The 20,288-nt window shown below is 41.0% G+C and overlaps 1 protein-coding gene across 1 annotated transcript; it reads left to right on the top strand.

The window, feature by feature from the left end:
• Window positions 1–155: 155 nt before the first annotated feature.
• SPOUT1 (SPOUT domain containing methyltransferase 1) lies at window positions 156–19,271 on the top strand. The gene is made up of 12 exons (XM_033961671.1): window positions 156–306; window positions 3,040–3,082; window positions 4,966–5,082; window positions 6,494–6,653; window positions 9,917–10,006; window positions 10,179–10,228; window positions 12,594–12,724; window positions 13,474–13,546; window positions 13,703–13,801; window positions 15,651–15,753; window positions 17,831–17,978; window positions 18,461–19,271. Exons 1-12 carry the CDS (start codon window positions 295–297, stop codon window positions 18,527–18,529), a joined length of 1,095 nt encoding a protein of 364 aa, XP_033817562.1. The 5' UTR covers window positions 156–294; the 3' UTR covers window positions 18,530–19,271.
• Window positions 19,272–20,288: the final 1,017 nt, after the last annotated feature.

The following is a 20,288-nucleotide window of genomic DNA, read 5'->3' as shown; positions in this document are numbered from 1 at the left end:
CTCGCATTTATATCCTGTATGTTCTAAGGCTGTAAAGGTGGGCACGTACAGTGCATGTGCAAAACTATGAGTGTGCGTAGTTAGGAACGCAAAGCAGGACACCCACGCTCACAACCTTCAGCGTCTTCCTCTCCTTGCCTCGTTCTCAAACTCTACCCCTCCCCGCATCGCATCTCATCTCCCAACAGGTCTTTGTCCCGCCCCCCTCAGAGGCGATTTCCTGTTTCCGACAGAGCCGGAGACGGTCGTGTGAGAGAAGAAAAGCTGTACTGTCCGGTGATTCCTACATCAGCTATGAGTTTAAAGGTAGGATGAGGGAGGGGGAGATTGAGATTGAGGTGTGGGACTGCAGATAGAGAGGAGAGGGGAGACTGGGAGAGAGAGATGGTTGATCTTTAGGGGAGGGGAGAGGACGGGTGCCCTGGCATGTGAGAGCAGTGCAATGCGTGCAACTTGGTATCTCTAGTTATATCACGTCTCAGCGTATTTGGATAGGGAGTTGAACATCAGTCTATCTGAAAACACTATAGTTTTTATTTGCTTGGATTTTTTAAGTATGTTTCCATAGTTCTGGGCAAAATAAAGTGCAAAGTACAGTAACCAAATAATCTAACAAAAACTTGCGATCTTAATAGGAATTAGTAATAAGTCAGTATCTAGAAAATTAAAATTAATGAATATACTGCTGGAGTTAGTGGAGCAAAGGTGTAAGGAAAGATAAGATAATCTAAGTAGAGCTGTGCTAGGTTAGACAGCCTGGTATCCTGCTTCCAACAATGGCGAGTATCCAGGTCACAAGTATTTGTCAGACTCCCAGAGTAGCAAGGTTCTATGCTACTAATCCCAGGAATGAGTAGTGGCTTTCCTTATGTCTATTTTAATAGATTATGGATTTTTCCTCTATAACTTGTCCAAATCTTTTTAAGACTTAGATATGCTAACTGCTCTTACTACATGCTACAGCAACCAGTTTCAGAGCTTAACTATTCATTGAGTGAAAAAAAAATGTTTTCTTCTATTTGTTTTAAAAGTATTACGGTGGAGTTTGAACTGTATATGGAAATGTATAGAGAGCTAATTAAGTGATTCAGGAGAGGGGGTTACATGACTAACATATTGCAACAGAACTTTGAACAGAGAGATGGTTTTGTGGGAGATATGTGAGTGGAAAATTGCTGTAGTCTAAGCTGGAGGAAATGAGAATGTGAAGAAGAAGAGATTTAATAGTGTGTTGAGACAGGAACGGTTGGATTTTGGAGATGATGTATTGTAGAGAGAAAACATGACAGGTTTTAGCAGAGGAATTGAACATGATCCCAAGTTTATGAGCGGAGGAGAAGGAAGGATAATGGTGTTATCCACAGAAATAGAGAATGGGGAAAGATGATAAACTTTGTCTTGGCTATGTTCAGTTTTCAGACAATAGGACATCTAGGGCAGCAATGTCAGACAAGCAGGCTGAAACTTAGGCCTGGATGCCTATTGAAGTTTCAGGTGTCGAGAGGTAGATTTGGGCGTCATCAGTATAAAGGTAGTATTCAAAACCAAGGGAGGGGATGATAACACTAAGGGAGCATGTATAGAGAGAAGACATCCTAGACAGATCTCTGATAGTGGGATAACAGTAGAGGAGGATCCACCAGAGTATATATTAAAAGTATGATAGAAGAAAAACTAAGATAGAAACGAGCCCTGAAATCAAAACAAGGACAACATATCAAAGAGTAGATTATCAACAGTGTCAAAAGCAGAGGATAGGTCAAGAAGGCTGAGGATTGAACAAAGGTCCTTGGATGATTACTGTATTTAATCATCTGGAATGCTATACTGTAGTTTTTTGTATGTTGCTATGTTTTTCACTGTTCATCTGAACTTTGATCTTAGTTTCCTAGTTCTTGCAAAAGAAAGAGTTGTGATGAGGTGGAGTGGATTTGTTTGTTTGTGAATTTAGAGTCCATCTAGACCAGAGGTGGGCAACCTTGGTTCTCAAGAGCCACAACCCAGTCATTTTTTTAGGATTTTTCCAGTGAATATGCTTGAGAACTATTTGCATACAATTGAGGCAGTGCATGCAAATAGATCTCAAGCATATTCTTTGGGGAAATCCTGAAAACCTGACTGGTTTCCTTACCCCTGGTCTAGATTAAGGGGATTACAAAGTTCCATGATTACATAAAATTAACAGACATATGCATACTGTACAAACAAAACCCAGACCTGCATATCTTAACACAAAAAGTAAAAACAACATACTGGTGTATACTGCAAGCTGCACTTGTGCTCACAATTGGTTTTAAGCTCCTTCCAAAAGCCTGTTCAAATAAGTCATTCTTCAAGCCCTTCTTAAAAACACCAATGTTACCTTCCAGGCTCAAAGCAAGAGAGAGTCTGTTTTTCTGGACCTGCAGTTGAAAGTTACATACAGTAATTGTATTTCTGCAAATTCTAGGGACAAAATGGAATGGAAAGTCATTGGGTAGCTTCATGATCTTAAGGCTCTACAAGCTTTGTAGATTTTCATAATGATTGACAAGCGGGGCATTTTTACACGACACATTATGAATCAGGAATAGAACTTTGATCTTAAATTTGAACTTTAATTTTAAAAATAGACAACCAATGTAATGAGTGTAAAATAGGAGAAAGATGAAAAGCAGGAAACTCTTGCAAGCAAATGAGCAACTGCATTTTGAACTATAACTTTATTTACATATCCCCCAGACAGTTTTATAAACACATATTTTTACTTGTAAAATGTTGAAATAGCTTATAAAATTGCCCTCTCAAACTATAACTGACACTACCCTCACTTAGATGCTTTGCAACAGGTTTTCAGTTTTAGATCTATATCTAAGGTTTTATGTGAAAATGACTATAATTCTGCAAACATACATGTTAAAATCAGGAATCTGACTGTTTTCAACTGTGCTAGAGAGTAGAAAAGGTCATTTTGATAGATTTAATAATGGATTCTTAAAAGGTCTGCACTTGGTATTTTCAGTTTTTGGAATTTGAACTCTTTTTATGGTCCTATTTTAGGGTGAAGATGGCAAAATCAATTGGCGGAAGTGGAAGCTGGAAAGTAAGAATAGATTTGTTTGTGATAGATTTTTTTGCTTGTATTGAAAGACCAAACCCATTTCAAGTTTCCTTACTGTTTAAGGGCAGACTGAGGAAATCTTTCATATCCTTGTTAGACTACAATGATTTTTACAATAAAGTTAGACTTCTTAACTAATTTAACCTATTCATGAGCTCACTTGGGGGTCTCGAATTCTAGAAAGGGGAACAACTACTAACCTATGCAGAGGACATTTTCCTATTCATACATCTAGATCCAACATCTATAAGAGCCCCTGACAAAATCCTGAATGGAATAAACAAAATCTCCACCTGGGCAACCGAGAACAAACTCAAGTTCAGTGCCACCAAAACCAAAAATACGAGTCTGTGGTTCCACACAATCCAACAAACAGTCCCTAACTCCTTGACTCTACCTTCTGGAACCAACCTTGAGGGTACATAAAAAATAAAAAGTGCTGGGAATCATTCTTGATACTACACTCTTCTATGCACCATACATTTCCCACTTAATGAAGAAAACCTCCTATAGCAGGGATCTCAAAGTCCCTCCTTGAGGGCTGCAATCCAGTTGGGTTTTCAGGATTTCCCCAATGAATATGCATTGAAAGCAGTGCATGCACATAGATCTCATGCATATTCATTGGGGAAATCCTGAAAACCCGACTGGATTGCGGCCCTCAAGGAGGGACTTTGAGACCCCTGTCCTATAGTATGAATTGTCTGTGGCTGATCAGACCACTTTTCTTTGAGCATCACTTTGCTGTTTTGGTCCAAATGCTCATACTTTCCTAACTTGACTACTGCAATTCACTATATGCTGGGATACATACACTACAAATGCACCGACTATAACTGATTCAAAACACAGCTGTCAGGCTGATATTCAAAAAATCTGATTGATTGTCAAGATTACTTTCACAAACTTTACTGGTTGCTGAAATCCTCCCGATTCTCATTCAACTCATTCAAAACTTTCAGCATTCTATACATGTACACAACACCAGCTCATCTGAGGCATTAATCTCAGAACTGCTCTACAACAAGATTAGCCAATACCTTGTTAATGATCCTCCCTTCTCCTAGAGCAGGGGTAGGCAATTCCGGTCCTCGAGAGCCGGAGCCAGGTCAGGTTTTCAGGATATCCACAATGAATATGTATGAGATGGATTTGCATGCACAGCCTCCTTGAGATGCAAATCTATCTCATGCATATTTATTGTGGATATCCTGAAAACCTGACCTGGCTCTGGCTCTCCAGGATCGGAATTGCCTACCCCTGGAATCAAATACAAATATTCAACTCTTTATTCACCTATGTTGCTAAAAATTTGAAATAGTCTACCTACAAATACAAGAAAAGAATCCTGCTACCTAAAGTTCAGAAGAAGCCTAAAAACATACCTCTGCCTCACCCACAGCAATGACTAATGGACAATTCCAATATCCATCTCTTATCCCAAACGCTTATCAGACTGTTGCTGATTGCAGTAATTCTGCTTGTCGTGTAACAAATCTATTAATGCCATTCCAACTGTGCCCAATATCCAATTAAACTGTAAAAAAAGGATTGTTGTAATTTGTCTCTACCTATGTTGAAATCTCTGTTCAATCTAATGGGTTTATTGTAAAACTGATATGATCTTTAATTTTAAGTTCCCCGTGCTCTTATATTGGTTCTCTTGCTTGTAAATTGCCTCAAACTTATTCAGGTATAGTGCAATCCTCAAATAAAAGATTAGATTAGAAAATGTCTGAGGGAAAGAGTGGTTTTCCTTTGGTTATTGTTTCTGCTTTATCCATCTCTATAAAGTGAAGAATCCCTTTTGGCTCCTTGAATTACATTTGTGCTCTGTAATAGAGGTCAATTTATTTACTTATTAGGAAAAGAAGAAAGAAAGAAATGGAAGGAAATGAAATTGATGAAGACCTTAGAAAAAAAAAAAGTTCAGGAGGAGATGGAGAAGCAAAACCAGGAAGAAGAGCAGAAGGAAGTGAAGGGTAATGTTCAGGGGAGGGGCTCTGGTTTAAGTGGCAGAAGGCTCTCAAAGATGTGACTTGGTTTTATAGGTTCTGAAGTGCCTTGCTTATCTTACATAGCTTGAGCTACTTCTTTAAATACCATGTCAACATTTTTTTTTCTTTTTTTATAAACATGTTCATAAATTTTCTTGGAAATGGTAACAGTGACGTGATCACCCCCATTCCCTTTTATGAAGCCGCATTAGTGTTTTTTTTATCACCTGCCGCAGCAGTAAAAGTTTTGACGCTCATAGGAATTCTATGAACGTCGGAGCTTTTACCACTGCAGCCGGCGATAAAAAACGCTATTACAGCTTCATAAAAAAAGGGGGGGGGGAATTTTCAAAAGCCACAAAATTATGCATGTAAATTGTGAGAAATGGCAGGAGGGTGTTGAAAGATTGGGCTTTCACATGGCAGATGATGCACACAGGGAAGACCTAAATTATAGCTGTATGATGCTAGATTCCACATTAGGAGTCGCCACTCAAGAAAAGGATCTGGGTAACTTAGTTAACTACATATTGAAATCTTCTGCTCAGTGTACAGTAGTGGCCCAAAAAGTAGACAGAATATTAGGAATTATTAAGAAAGAAGTTAGAAAATAAAGAATACGACAATGTCTCTGTATTGCTCCATGGTGTGACTGCACTTTTGAATATTGTGTAGTCCTGGACACTGAATCTCAAAAAACATAGCAAAATTGGAAAAAGTACAGAGAAGGGCAACCAAAATGATTAAGGGGATGGGACGGCTCCCATATAAGAAAGATTAGAGAGGCTGGATTAGAGATGGCTATGGGAGAACATAAGAGGTCTATAAAATCTTGAGTGGAATGGTTAAACATGAATCAACTGTACATGAAGATGTGCCATGAAGTTACTAAGTAATCCACTTTGAGTAAAGGCGGAATATAAATAATTAACTATAAACTATAATACATGTAAAACATAGGAGAAAATATCTTTTCACTCAACACATAGTTAAGCTCTGTAAGTCGTTGGTGGAGGATGTGGTAAAAACAGTGTATTTAGAATTAAAAATTATTGGAAGAAAAAAGTCCATAAACCTGGGGAAGGCTACTGCTTATTTCGGGAGGTGGGGGGTGGAGATGGGATAAGTAGCATGGAGTATTGTTGGGGGGGAGGTTTGGATCCTGCTAAGTACTTGTGACCTGGATTGGCCACTGTTGGAAACAGGATGCTGGGCATGGTTGACCTTTACTCTGACCCACTTTGGCAATTCTTATGTTCCAAGTTTAAAGAAGAGATTCTCAGCCACACACCTCTGATTCACCCAGTAGAAGTGGGCTAAATAGGAGCCTCTATACAGTCTATCAGATTATGGAACATGTGTGCAGAGTAACTAATTGTTAGCATATCCTTTCCAGGGCACCATTACACATTGAGCGTGGCACTTCCAGGTTCTATATTGAATAATGCCCAGTCTCCTGAACTGCGTACATATCTTGCTGGCCAGATAGCTCGTGCCTGTACTATCTTCTCTGTGGATGAGATTGTGGTGTTTGATGAGACAGGAGAACTTTCACAGTAAGGGCATTCCATTTACTATTATTACTATTTAGCATTTCTGTAGCACTGAAAGGTGTACACAGCACTGTACATTTAGCATGTAATAGACAGACCCTCTCAGAAGAACTTAATAATCTAATTAGTACAGACAGACAGGACAAATGGGAGTTTCTTGTAGAGAGATGGACATAGGAGAGTTATTGAGCCAAGGAATAGCTGTGTCAATATGTGCTTCTTTTTTATTTTATGTGTTTGTGAAAAGTAGTTTGCATTTTAAAGTATTTGATGTTAGTTTGCCTATGTTTCTGTTTTTGTTCTATTTTGTTTTGGCATGTTGCTGAAATTCTGTGTTGCCTAAATTTTGTATTTTGTTATGCGGGACTTCTGCCTGTGCTGACTCCAATCCCAAAGTGATTGTCACAATCACCATTTCTTCCTCCTGGCTTTGTGGTGTGTGCTTTGCAGTCTGTTACCTTCCCCTGGCACCCTGATATGTGCGTTCTGGTCTCGGAGCAGTTTGAGTCTCTGGAGGGTGCTCTGAAAATTTCTAGAACAATGTCATCATGCTGGCATCCTCTGGCATAGGTGTGTTAGCAATTTTTGGATCTGTCCAGGGTGGATTCTTTGGTGGCGCAGGTGACTAAATGCACCTCTCTCCCCAGTGTGGGTGGTGTAGTGTTAGAAGATATGCAGGTGCAGGACTGCTGTGTGGTTGTGGTCCTCGGGAAGCTCTTTGACACAGCTGCTGTAGGCATTAAAGCTGCTTTGGTGACGTCTTTTGTCACACGCGCCTGTCTCAAATGTGCACACTAGAGTGTGAGGCAGTGGTTCCCCCTCCTCAACTTTTTTTCGGCAGGGACAGATTATATGGCAGATGCATTGTATAACCTTGTGCAAGTTTAGCAAAGGTGTCAGCGTTCTCCTTCTCTGCTTTGGTTCAGACAGTGGGCTGGTGATTCCACTTCTAAGGCTACTTTGGTTAGACTGCCTTTCCAGGAGCAGTTATTGTTGGCACAGGTCTGGACAACTTCATGGATTCTGAGATGGACTGTGGCCCTAAGACTGCATGATAGCAGGCCCAGACCCTCCTGGGGTTCTGGTCATTCTAATTTTGTGGCTCACAGTGATTCCAACCGTAGACAAGTGCCACGTCGAAGATATTTTCACAGGGCTACTGATGATGGTATAATGGCTACCAGCATTCTCAGCCTTCCACCTCTAGTTCTGCGCACCCCTGCTAAAAGGCACAATAGCCTAGGGATGCTCCTGTTCAGATAGGAAGCCGGCTCTCAAGTCTTTCTTCCCGCCTAGATGCGCATTACATCCGACAAGTAGATCTTTGGATTTTCTTCGGTCAGGCTACAAGCTGGAATTTGACCAACCTCTGCAAGATTGGTTTGTGGTCAAAGCGCTCAAGGTTCAAGCCACTGTTCAGCGCTATAGAGCCGGTGCCACCTGAACACTCAGGGTCAGGCAGATACTCTATATACTTTTTCGTGCCCAAGAAAGGCTCAGAAGATTGGAGGCTTATACAAAATACAGGAATAAAAATTGTTACTAACTCAAAAAAATATGATCTTCTACAAAAAGCACACTGGTTACCAATCTCGCATAGAATAATTTATAAAATTGCACTGATAACCTTTAAAATCCGACAAACCAACGCACCAATATTTCTGGATCGTTTTCTGATACCATATTCTCCAGTTAGGACACTTAGATCAACAGAACATTTGCTGACTATCCCTTCTTTAAAAGTAATAGGTACTACCATTTTTTTTTCGGTTATAGCCCCCCAGGTTTGGAACAATTTACCAATTTACTTACTTAATCCTCATTAGAAAAATTTTAAAGCTCATTAAAATGTCACTTGTATAAAGACGCATTTGAGATATAGATAGAATAATTAATCTATCATTAATCCTTATGCCCAAATACCTAATCTTAATCAGACCTTATTTATAGGTCATAATTTTCTCTACCCTCTCCTCTAGGCTTAGCCATGTTTTCAAAATTATTCGTCATTACCCTCCGGATGTTTTTCCCTAAATGTATCTTTATCTTCTTTAAAAGATTGTAGTTCACCTCTCTTTCTTTTTGTATCGATAATTATTTGTATGTATACATTGTACATTTATTTGTATAAAATTGTTTCATTTTTGTCTCCTAATTTTAAACTGTTATACGCATTGAAGTACTTGACATTGCGTGTACAACAAACTTTTAATAAACTTGAAACTTATTCTGGATCTTCAGCTTGTAAATTCGGCTCTCAAGGTTCCACACTTTAGAATGGAGGCTGTGCATTCAGTCATTGCAGCAGTGGTCCCAGGAGACTTTCTTGTCTCTCTGGATCTCACGAAAGCATATTTGCACATTTCCTTTATTCCGGCCCACCGCAACTTTTTATGGTTTCATGTTCTGGAACAGCATTATCAATTCTCGGCTCTGCCTTTTGGGCTGGTGCCAGTATGACTTAGCTAGGGGGTTGTATTGTTCATTGTTGTGTATATTTTTGCATTTCTTCAATAATAATTTCTATTTGATAAAAAAGAAAATATTCCCGTCTGTTATAGTGCTACTGCAGAATGATAGGATGTTTTTGTTTTTTTTTTTAATATCTTTATTAAGTTTTCAAGGCTAATAAAAAGTGCAGAACATTATACATACATTAACAATCAATTTAAGCACTTATAATCAATCAATAACAATTCAAAAAGAATAATCCCCCCTCCTTTCCAATATATCCAATCAAGGAATAAAACAAAACAAAATATGTCCCTCCCCATCTCCCCTCCCATCCTTCCCTGGATATGTGTACAATCAACAAAAAATAAAAGATAAGAAACAACTATAACGAGGAAACAAAAGTTGTCAACGGACTCCAAATTAATCTGAATAACTTATTATGCTCCAGCATGTCAGCGTTCATCTTCTCATACTTGTAACATAAGCATAAATTCACCTACCAAAAAGTAAAACTAAGGCGGTCCCAATTCTTCCAATTACAAGTAACCATTTGTATGGCTATCCCGGTCATGATAAGGAAAAGCCGGCATTTATACCAATCCAACAGTGGTTTAATATGCAGTATCGTCCCACAGATGACTACATCATATGTTAATGTAATTCGATGACTCCAGTATGGTATTAATATGTCCCCATATCGACCTCCAAAAATTGAGTATCAAGGGACAATAAAAACAACAGATGACCCAGTGTCCCTATTTCAAGAATGATAGGATGTTTCATATACTTAAACCCAATTCTTTTTCGCACAGGAGCACAGAAGGAGAGTTTAAGGGAGTTGGGAAGAAAGGAGAAGGCTGTGTCCAGTTGGCTCGTATACTGCAGTATCTTGAGTGTCCTCAGTAGGTCCTTTAAGAATTATGCATTTACTTTAACAATAGTCTCTTCTCTCTTCTACTATTACTACTAATCATTTCTATAGTGCTGTTAGACGTACGCAGTACGCTGTACATTACACTTCCTCCCTCAAATGAGGCTACAGGTTCCTTACTCATTTTCCTCCTCTCCCCACAGATATTTGAGGAAATCGTTTTTCCCAAAACACCAAGATCTTCAGTTTGCAGGTAAAGATGCCTTTGATTTCTGCCCTCTAAGCATTTTTTTTTTTTTTAATAGAACTGCTGGATAATGGGAGACAAAAAAATTAAGCAAAGATCAAACCTTGTGTTAGTAAACAGAAGAACATACCTGTTATTTTACTCTGTGGGCAGCTGTTGGAGAGAGGTGCAGGGGGTGATAGTTGCGGTTGATCTTTTCATCATCTTTGTGTGCTGTTCATGTCATGGGTTGAGGCGGGGGCAAATCATTTATTTTCAAACCATTTTTATTGATTACAACCAATAGCCACAAAACAACAATCAAGATATGCAGTACACAATACATCCAGACTGCATCAACAAATCAGGTAATAATAAAGCATGTAGTCATCAAACATTTTTGCTGTGTTGTGCCCCAATTTCTCACCTCCCACACCCTCCCATCATCGCCCCCCCCCCCCAATATTTTATCAATTGAAAAGTAGAAGACATCGTCATGCCCTCATAAAACAAGCCGTCCAGGTACCTGGGATCATATAGTCATCAAAATATGTGGTAAAGCCAGTGTCCAGTAAGGAAAAAATTGTCAAAGAACAGTGCAAAAGCCCCGAAAAATACAGTCATAGCAAGCAGCAGTAACTTCCCCCCCCCATACAGTGTCTATGATCAAAGACAAGAAAAGGGGAACATAAACAGACTAGTACCAAAATATTTTTGGTAAGAAAGTCTGTAAAATAGTCAGCTTCACCATTTAGTGATGCATGTCTGTAACAAAAATCTCATGCACGAATACGGGATGTCCGGGGCGGTACTTGGAGAGACCTCTCAGGAAAGAGACTTGGGAGTTTTGATCGACAAGTCGATGAAGCCGTCTGCGCAATGTGCTGTGACGGCAAAAAGGGTGAACAGAATGCTAGGAATGATAAAGAAGGGGATCACAAACAGATCAAAGGTTATCATGCCGTTGTACCGGGCCGTGGTGCGCCCTCACCTGGAGTACTGTGTCCAGCACTGGTCGCCATACATGAAGAAAGACACGGTACTACTCGAAAGGGTCCAGAGAAGAGCGACTAAAATGGTTAAAGGGCTGGAGGAGTTGCCATACAGTGAGAGATTAGAGAAACTAGGCCTCTTCTCCCTTGAAAAGAGGAGACTGAGAGGAGACATGATCGAAACATTCAAAATACTGAAGGGAATAGACTTAGTAGATAAAGACAGACTGTTCACACTCTCCAAGGTAGGGAGAACAAGAGGGCACCCTAAAGTTGAAAGGGGATAAATTCTGTATGAACGTAAGGAAGTTCTTCTTCACCTAGAGAGTGGTGGAAAGCTAGAACGCTCTTCCAGGGTCTGTTGTGGGGGAAAACACCCTCCAGGGTTTCAAGACTAAGCTGGACAAGTTCCTGCTAAACTGGGACGTACACAGGTGAGGCTGGACTCATTTTAGAGCACTGGTCTTTGACCTGGGGGCCGCCTCGTCAGTGGACTGCTGGGCACGATGGACCACTGGTCTGACTCAGCAGTGGCAATTCTTATGTTCTTATACCCCAAAGCCTACCCAGGTATTCCGGGACCTAGTGTCCCAGAATACATCCAGAAAAGAAAAAGGGGTATCTTAAAAATAAAAAAAAAGTCAGAAAATATGTAAGGGGGAATCCCTGTGTATAAGAACAGACAGAAAGACTAAGATATCCAGGAAAAAAATAAGACATGACTCACTTCTCCTAGGGAGAAGTCTTCCCCAACCTATTCAGAATCTGACTTCGGGATCTCAGTGTCAGGGATTGCAGATAGGGCTCCCAAAGAGACAAAACCAACTTCTTTCTTATATGTTGTTATAGCATCCTATGCCTCCCAAATGACCAGCTGAGAGATGCTGGCCCTCCAAGACCAATAAGAAGGTGGCTGTGAGGTGGTCCAAACCTGCAATATTTTGTGCCCCAAGAGATTTAAGTTTCCTAATCCACTGTAAGGTCCCCGCCCCCGGAAGCTATAGGCTCCCGCCAATCCCAATAACAGCAATTCCTGACCCAAGATCCGCCACATATAAGCATATATTGGGGCAAATAATTTAAAGAGAGGGTATACTAGTGGAATTAAATTACCGTAGGTCTGTATAATTAATTTTGCAACCTTTGATTAGTTTTCCTATTCCCCCTCTTCTTGATTTTTCTCTTTCCGGTATTACATTTTTGCATACATTTTTAGCATAGTCTTTGATTTCAAAGGTTAAACCAAATTAAAAGATGATCTTTTAACTAGATTGAACATTTGTGTTCTTTCTGATGAGGAACATTTATTACAGTCATTCATTTTGAAATGTTTGTTGAAACCCTTTGTCTATATGTGGATGAAATGTTTCTAAAATAATGGAAGTGTGATTATCTTTCAGGCCTCCTGAATCCCTTGGACAGTCCTCACCACATGCGGATAGATGAGGAATCAGAATATAGAGAGGGGGTAGTGCTAGATCGTCCTAGCAAACCTGGAAAAGGATCCTTTGTAAACTGTGGTCTGAGGAAGGTGGGTCTATAGTTGTTATTGAGAAAGACATGGGGGAAGTCCCTGCTTGCCCTGTATTGGCAGCATGGAATGTTGCTACTCTTTGGATTTTTGGCCATGTACTAGTGACCTGGATTGGCCACCGTGAGAACGGGCTACTGGGCTTGATGGACCATTGGTCTGACCCAGTAAGGCTGTTCTTATGTTCTTATGCTTTATGCAGAGGAAAGATAAGAGCTGGGCATCCTTCTGAGACAACCAGCATGTACTTCTGTTACCTACATCTTGCTTCATCCTCTGGAAATATTACTTTCATACCAGATACACATTTATTTTCTTAATATTTTCATTTCTGAATGGCTTCTCCAGAACTATCTTGGATCGATTAATGCCATTAAAATTTTGGTTTTTAAACAACCGGTCCCAATAAAGCATGAAATATAAATGATAAAAATGTGCAATAAAGTTATACAAACACAATAGTATATAAATCATAAAAAGCAAATGCACCAACAATGAATATCTACATCAGAAATACATAACTACTGCATATCAAAGCATAATGGATAATATATAACAATACTTTTTCAGGATTCCTATATAGCCATATTGTAGTCTAAATTACAGAATAATGAGCACAGGATGTCTGTGCATAGCCCTTTTACCTGCTGGTAAAAATGCTGTGGCTTTTGTGATCTGCTAGGGAGCTAGCAAGTGTGCTTGTTAGTGTTTTTTGTATGGTGGTTTAAACATCTTTGTATTTGCTATAGGAAGTGCAGATAGACAAACAGTTGCAGCCTGGCCTCAGAGTTACAGTACATCTGGACAAGAATCAGAAGTCAGGTACAGTCTTAACTTCAGCAGTCATAACTAATTTGGCTTAGGAGATGTTTGCTGCCTCACACCTTCGGCTCTGTGGCAGCCTCATACTGAGACCTCCCTTTGTCCTGCCTGACCCAGAGCCCCACACTATATATTACACTAACATTTATTTTTCAGAGAGCAGAGTATGGAAGGGATGTGTTGTGTCTCCTTATTCTCCACGAGCAGTAGCTGGCTTATTTTGGGGTTACAGAGTCCGCCTTGCTTCATGTTTGAGTAAGTATACAGAAGCAATAGAGAGCAGTTATATTGTTTACCATGTGACATGGGATTTCTTTCTTTTAACACTTCTATCTGTCTCCTTTATGTCCGCTTCTAGTATTTCACCTGTACCCATTTCCCTGCCTTCATCATCTCACCATTTTATAATCCCCTTCCCCTGTGTACAAGAAGTGGGGAAAGAGAGAGAGATCCAGGGTGCATCCCTCCCACTCCCTCTCTCGCCACATCCAAAATTCCTCCCTCTCTCATCCCCCGGATTATGTGCAGCGTTTTTCATCATTGCCCACCAGCCCCATGCCCAACATTTCTCCATCTGTCACCACTCTCCAGCACCATGCCACACCTCTCCCTCCATCACTAAGTCCAACATTCCCCCTTGCATCCCCTTCAATCTGTCCCCTCTCTAACACCATATCCAACATTTCTCCCTCTCATCCTTCTTTTCCCCACTCCTCTTTCTCTCTCCCCCCAACAATTTTCCTCTTTCTTTCTTTCCCCTTGTGCACCATCTCTTTCTCTCTTGCTCACACACTCATGTCCAACAAATCTCCCTTTCTATTCCCCCCCTCCCTCCCATGTGTCCCAAGTTCATGCCCCTCCCTGCCTTTGTCCCAAATTCATGCCCCTTCCCCGTCCAATGTGCTCCTTCTTCCTCCGTGGGTTCTCTGTCCTTTTGGACTTTTTTGTTTTACTCCATACACCATGATGCTTGTATGCAGCTGTTCTTCTCTCCTCTCCTTTTTCCTTGTGAAAGGAACAATGGGTAGAAGATAATGTGAAGATTTGGAGGCAAGCTGATTCTACTGAATCCAAGTCGGAAACCTTCTTTCATTTCTCTATACTTTTATTATGAGGTTGTTGGATTCCCTTACCCACACTTTTGGAGGAGGCCCTTGAGGGCTTACTGCTGGGGGACCAGTTGGTGAGAGAGGGGCTCTGCCTCTGTTTGACCTGGCTAGGCACTTAAGGTTTTGTTCCCAGTAACAAGTGGGGGGAGAAGCTAAGACACAAGTGTGAACTGTACTGACCCTAGCCGTCCCCATAGACATGCTTCCAAATCACCATCAAGGACTTTTTTTTTTTAACCACCCATAGGGGCCTGAAGATACCCCTGCTACTTGGTCAACCTAAACCAATTGGCTGAGAAATAATGGCTGGCTGTGGGCTGAATAGGGGGTCTTACAGGTTTACTTTGAAGTTGATAGATCATGCTCCATCTGCTGGTAGCAATGAGTAAACTGTATCTGAACTGGTCTAGCGTGACACCCAAGAAAACTACATGTTTCTTTTTGCTGTAAATGTTTTTCCTTGTCAAAAGTTTTAATCTTTTGTCTGTGGATGTTGGACTCCCCTCTCTAACCAGGGAACCTTGTTTCTGCTTGCTACATAAGTACTAGCTGGAGAAGGTTGCACAGGATACTTAGGAATGGTGTCATAAGTTAGTGATTCTCAGTCTCCACCTGCTGGTAGGACTGCATAACACATGAGTCTAGAATGGTTTGGAGAGACTCAAGAAAAGAAAATTAGAAGGTATCCAATTTCAGCTTTCCACTCCATCCAAATTTTTACATATTAATACAGCTCTTGTGAGCATATCCCACTTTAACTTTTGGGATTATATTTAAAATATCCGTTAAGCCAGTCCTCATCCAGTGGAGTACTCATCTCCTTCCACCTACAATCCTAGGTAGCAGAATTTAACATTATGCTGAAACTTACCAGGGAAGCACTAGAAAGTTTGACTTGTTAGTGGAAATCTGTATATATTGGCCTTGTATACAGCCATGGCATATCATTATAATGAGGATTTTGCTGGCAATGTAATTCTTTTTGTCATTCCCAGATGCAGTTTTTACAGAGGGCCCCTTTAAGGATGGCTATGACTTGTCCATTGGTACTTCGGAGAGGGGCTCCAGTGTGGACACTGTAACACTTCCATCATTCAGGTAATAGAAATATGTTTATGCATTTGTGTGTTCACTCTCTGTGGCCTGTAGCACTTATAGATTCTATACTCAAGTGCTTTTGGAGCTATATACTTGCCTCATATACTATATTTCCAGTACAATAGGGATGGTTTGCCGAAGTAAGGGTCTTCCATTTGCTTCCGCAAGTCTCTAAAGGTTCAGGGTGCAAAGTTTCCCTTTCTTCACACCCAGATGTTATCAGATTCTTTAAGGGGGCCCTGAGGCTTAAGCCTCCGTTTCACCAGCCTTGTCCTTCCTGGAACCTTAACACCGTGCTGGAAGGACTTTCGCAGTCTCTGTTCAAGCCCTTACTGGAAGCCATGCTCATGGACCTGACTATCAAGACAGTTATTCTGGTGGCCATTACTTCTGCTAGACATGTCTCAGAATTGCAGGCTTTGTCCTGCAGGGATCCTTACCTCCATATCACAGATGTGGGGGTTTCCTTGCATACCATCCCTTCTTTCTTGCCAAAGGTAATCTCAGTATTCTGTATCAACTAGGAGGTTAGGCTTCTGTCTTTCCAGCCCTCTGGTTCTAGAAAGAAGGATAATGTTTTGAGGGTACTGGATATCCGTAGGGCTATCTTGCGATACCTGGAAGACACAAACGATTTTCATCTCTCAGACCATCTCTTCATTCTGACGAATCCAGCCAGCTTCCAAAGCTACCATTTCAAGATGTATTAGGTCCTCCGACATTGTCTGCAGAAAGCAGCCTCCTTTCGCTCTTTGAGCACATTCGACTGGAGGGGTTTCCTCCTCTTGGGCTGAATCTAGAACTATTCCGCCGGATAAGATTGGCCGAGCAGCAACTTCGTTGTCCCTGCACACTTTCACCAAATTTTATAGAGTGGACATGGCAACACAGGAGGACTCCTCTTTTGGAGCCTTGGTTTGGCGGGCAGGCTTATCGTTCCCACCCAGGGTTCTGGGGACTGCTTAGGTACATCCCTTGGTTCAGCATACCATCCCTAGATGGTAGAAAAGAGATTAGGTTCTTACCTTGATAATTTTTTCCAGTAAATAGGGATAGTATGCTGAAACCCCTCCCTCTCCCATCGTTGTTGATGTGCCTGCCTGGACTGTGCTGCCTGAAGGCTGCATCTCTGAACTTTATGCCAGCTAATATTACTTTGAAGGAATTGTATATTTAATGTATATCGTTTCATAAGGGTTTTCCCCTGAGTTCCACAGTTTCTTATGGCTTATTGGTGTTAAGGGTTGTTAACTTTGATCCCTTCCTCTCCTGGCCATGTCTGTGAGCATTGTGTTATTTAGTATGAACAAATTAAGTTCCTTTTGGGGGGGTCTCCCTGTTCTCCTCCTGTAGGGCTGTTGCTGGCTTTGAAACTAACTGATTGGGGGGCAGCAAGGAGGAGAAGGTGGTGCTGAAAACAGTGATCAGTATCTCCTGCAATGGACTCACGGGAGCGGATGGAATACCCTTAGTTTAGCATACGATCCCTTTCTACTGGAAAAGATATCAAGGTAGGAACCTAATCTCTTTTTAATTGGTCACTGTAAGCTGTGACTTTACAAATTATTATACAGCATGAACATATCAGATCCACTCTATCCAATGTGATTTGTGATATTTTTTGGATTTAGTTCACACCTTTCAGTATAGCTCAAGGTGAGTTACATTCAGGTAAAGTAGATATTTTCCTGTTCCTGGAATGCTGGAGCATTCACAAGTAAGACTGTTAATGGCTATGTATTTATTAGTACTTTCTATATTGTCTTTAAGTGCCCTGTTGCAGATCAAAGTGGTTTACAATCTAAAATCTAATATTAAAGGAAAGGAACTACAAAATCTTTGATAGGAAAACAGACAACCAACCAACGAAACAGCACACAGAATACTTATATTCTAGAGCTTATGGTGACACTATTCTGGTAGACTGAAAACATTCCATTGTGTACAGTGGACAGAGATTTCTCTAGTATGAGCTCCAACTGATATAGCTTTGTTACTTTGGTAGTAAGGTGTTCATTGACACAATGAACTGTTACTGGAGAAGCTGATTTGGGAGGTTTGTTTGTTTTTTTTCTAGACATGCTTTGGTTGTGTTTGGAGGTCTCCAAGGATTAGAAGCAAGCGTGGACAATGACCAGAGTCTTGAGGTCACTGATCCTAGTGTTCTGTTTAATATGTACCTGAATACGTGTCCCAGACAGGGCAGCCGGACCATCAGAACTGAGGTATGTTCCCACACCATATGCAGCAGTGTTTATTTGCAGTATATTGAAAAGTTTTGGGGACGGCAATGATTTGCTGGTATATGGTAGTTCCAGGTTTGCTTTTCTGTATTTACAGGAATAAGGGCTTATGAAAGGCAGGACTGTCTAGGGCAGGGTTGTCCAGCGTCAGTCTTCAAGGGCTGCAATCCAGTCAGGTTTTCAGGATTTCCCCCAATGAATTTGCATGATATCATTGTGTGCAAATAGATCTCATGCATATTCATTTGGGAAATCCTGAAGACGACCTGGCAAGGGTTGAGTTTGGACACTCCTGCTCTAGGGTAATGCAATATCTGCTGCTGAAGCTTGATCAGGCCAAGGGATCTTGGTGAGGGGTGGGGGGGGGAACTGAGTAGTGAGGTGAAAATGTAAATCTTTTGCAGTTATTCTTAGACAGACCTAGATTATAATTTTCCTAATTACAATTTTTGGTTTGATTCTAGGAGGCAATTCTGATTTCTCTGTCAGTACTGAGACCCAAGATCAGTACAGCTTTTGGAAATCCCAGCTGAAAGAACTGCCAGCAGATGCTGGATCTACTATTTTACCAACCATTTATCTTGGGTTAAGGGGACACTGCTATGACTCATAAGAGCAGGCAAATTGTTGAAGCTTCATTTAGCTTCAGATTGCTATTGAGCCACTGAAAAAGCAGAAGGCAACAGGTAACACTGAAAATATTGCATTTTCCTGCAAAACTGGAGGTTGGAAATGGAGGTGGACCCACTTCTGAAAGTGCAGAAACTCATCCAGATCAAGAATGGAAGGTTTTAGCAAGCATTGTCTTTAAGAAGCCACAGATACACTGAATAGTGAGACTGTGTATAAGAACATAAAAATTGCCACTGCTGGGTCAGACCAGTGGTCCATCCTGCCCGGCAGTCCGCTCACACGGCGGCCCCAGGTCAAAGACCAGTGCTCTAAATGAGTCCAGCCTCACCTGCGTAAGTCCCAGTTTAGTAGGAATCTCCAGTTTTCCAAGCTTTGAGAAGAGGATTTTTGTAAAATAACTAGTTTACCTTAATAGCTCTGTGGATATAAGAACATTTGGACACTTTTAGATTTTTGAAATTTGTACCGGTTAGTAAAATAAATAACAGCAGTTTGTAAAAAAATAGAGTTTTATTCATTTAAAGTAGGGCTAGTACTCCTGTATCCATTTTTTGTTTCTTCTCAATTAGTCAAAGCTTTGCATCTGCTTCAGTGTAAATGGAAAAAAGGAATTCTAGATAGAAAGCACAATGCTGGAATAATATACACTTATGACCTATGATTAGTACTCTTTCACTAGATCAGGGGTGTCCAACCTTTTGGCTTCCCTGGGCCGCATTGACCGAAAAAAAATGTTTCTGGGGCCGCACAAATGAGGAAACACTGCAGCAACACAGAGGAGGGAGCCGGCAAGATAGTAAACACCCAGGGGCAGCAGAGGAAAACACTGCATCGTCCTCGACCATGGCCGCACAAAATACTTTACAGGGCCGCAGGTTGGACACCCCTGCACTAGATGATTGAAAATTTTGTTTACCAAAGGAGTCTAGTGTTCTGGTTTCCTTTCATGGAGGAGCAGACATATAAGACCTTGAACTGTGTAAATATTTTAAAGCAGATTCCACAACTACAGAATGATGTTGAATTTGTATTTTCTATATCAAAACCCACAAGTAACCTTAGATAGTTACAGTTTAATCCCACTTTAAGTCCTCAGCGGTGCAGGCTGTATGTAGATTTCATTCACAGTTTCATTAGCACCAGAGTCTTCATCGATCTTTTTATTATTTTTTTATATATATATTATTTTATAACTTTATATTTATATTATTTCTAAATACTCATCTCTTTCATGAAGCATAGCAGGGGTTCTTCATTCCAACATAGGCTATGTTTCGCCCAAAGGGCGACCCCCCCCCCCCCTCCCTCCCAGGTCCCCTACCGGCCATCCTGCTCAATGACTTCTTGCCGGCGCCCATCTTGGTTCCAGTGGACACACGGCTGAGAGAATTTTATCCAAAGTGGGCAGACATCACATCCGATCAGTGGGTTCTGGAAGTGATCTGGGATAGCTATGTTTTGGAGTTTGCCTGGTCCTTGCCAGACCGTTTTCTTGCTTCTCCCTCTCAGGTGGCGTGGAAGCAGCAGGCCTTTCGCCATACCCTTCAAAGATTGTTAGATCTCCACACGGTGGTTCCAGTTCCCCCGCAGGAGTGGGGCACAGGTTTGTACTCAATTTACTTTGTGGTGCCAAAGAAAGAAGGGACCTTTCGTCCTATC

The sequence above is a fragment of the Geotrypetes seraphini genome, chromosome 10, assembly GCF_902459505.1.
Source record: "Geotrypetes seraphini chromosome 10, aGeoSer1.1, whole genome shotgun sequence".
NCBI classification, from domain to species: domain Eukaryota; kingdom Metazoa; phylum Chordata; class Amphibia; order Gymnophiona; family Dermophiidae; genus Geotrypetes; species Geotrypetes seraphini.
This window is presented reverse-complemented; position numbering and strand designations above follow the sequence as displayed.

Coding starts and splice junctions, on each gene's coding strand:
- SPOUT1 (XM_033961671.1), top strand. Junction 10,007..10,178: donor CAGTATCTTGAGTGTCCTCA/GTAGGTCCTTTA, acceptor CTCTCCCCACAG/ATATTTGAGGAAATCGTTTT. Junction 10,229..12,593: donor CCAAGATCTTCAGTTTGCAG/GTAAAGATGCCT, acceptor ATTATCTTTCAG/GCCTCCTGAATCCCTTGGAC.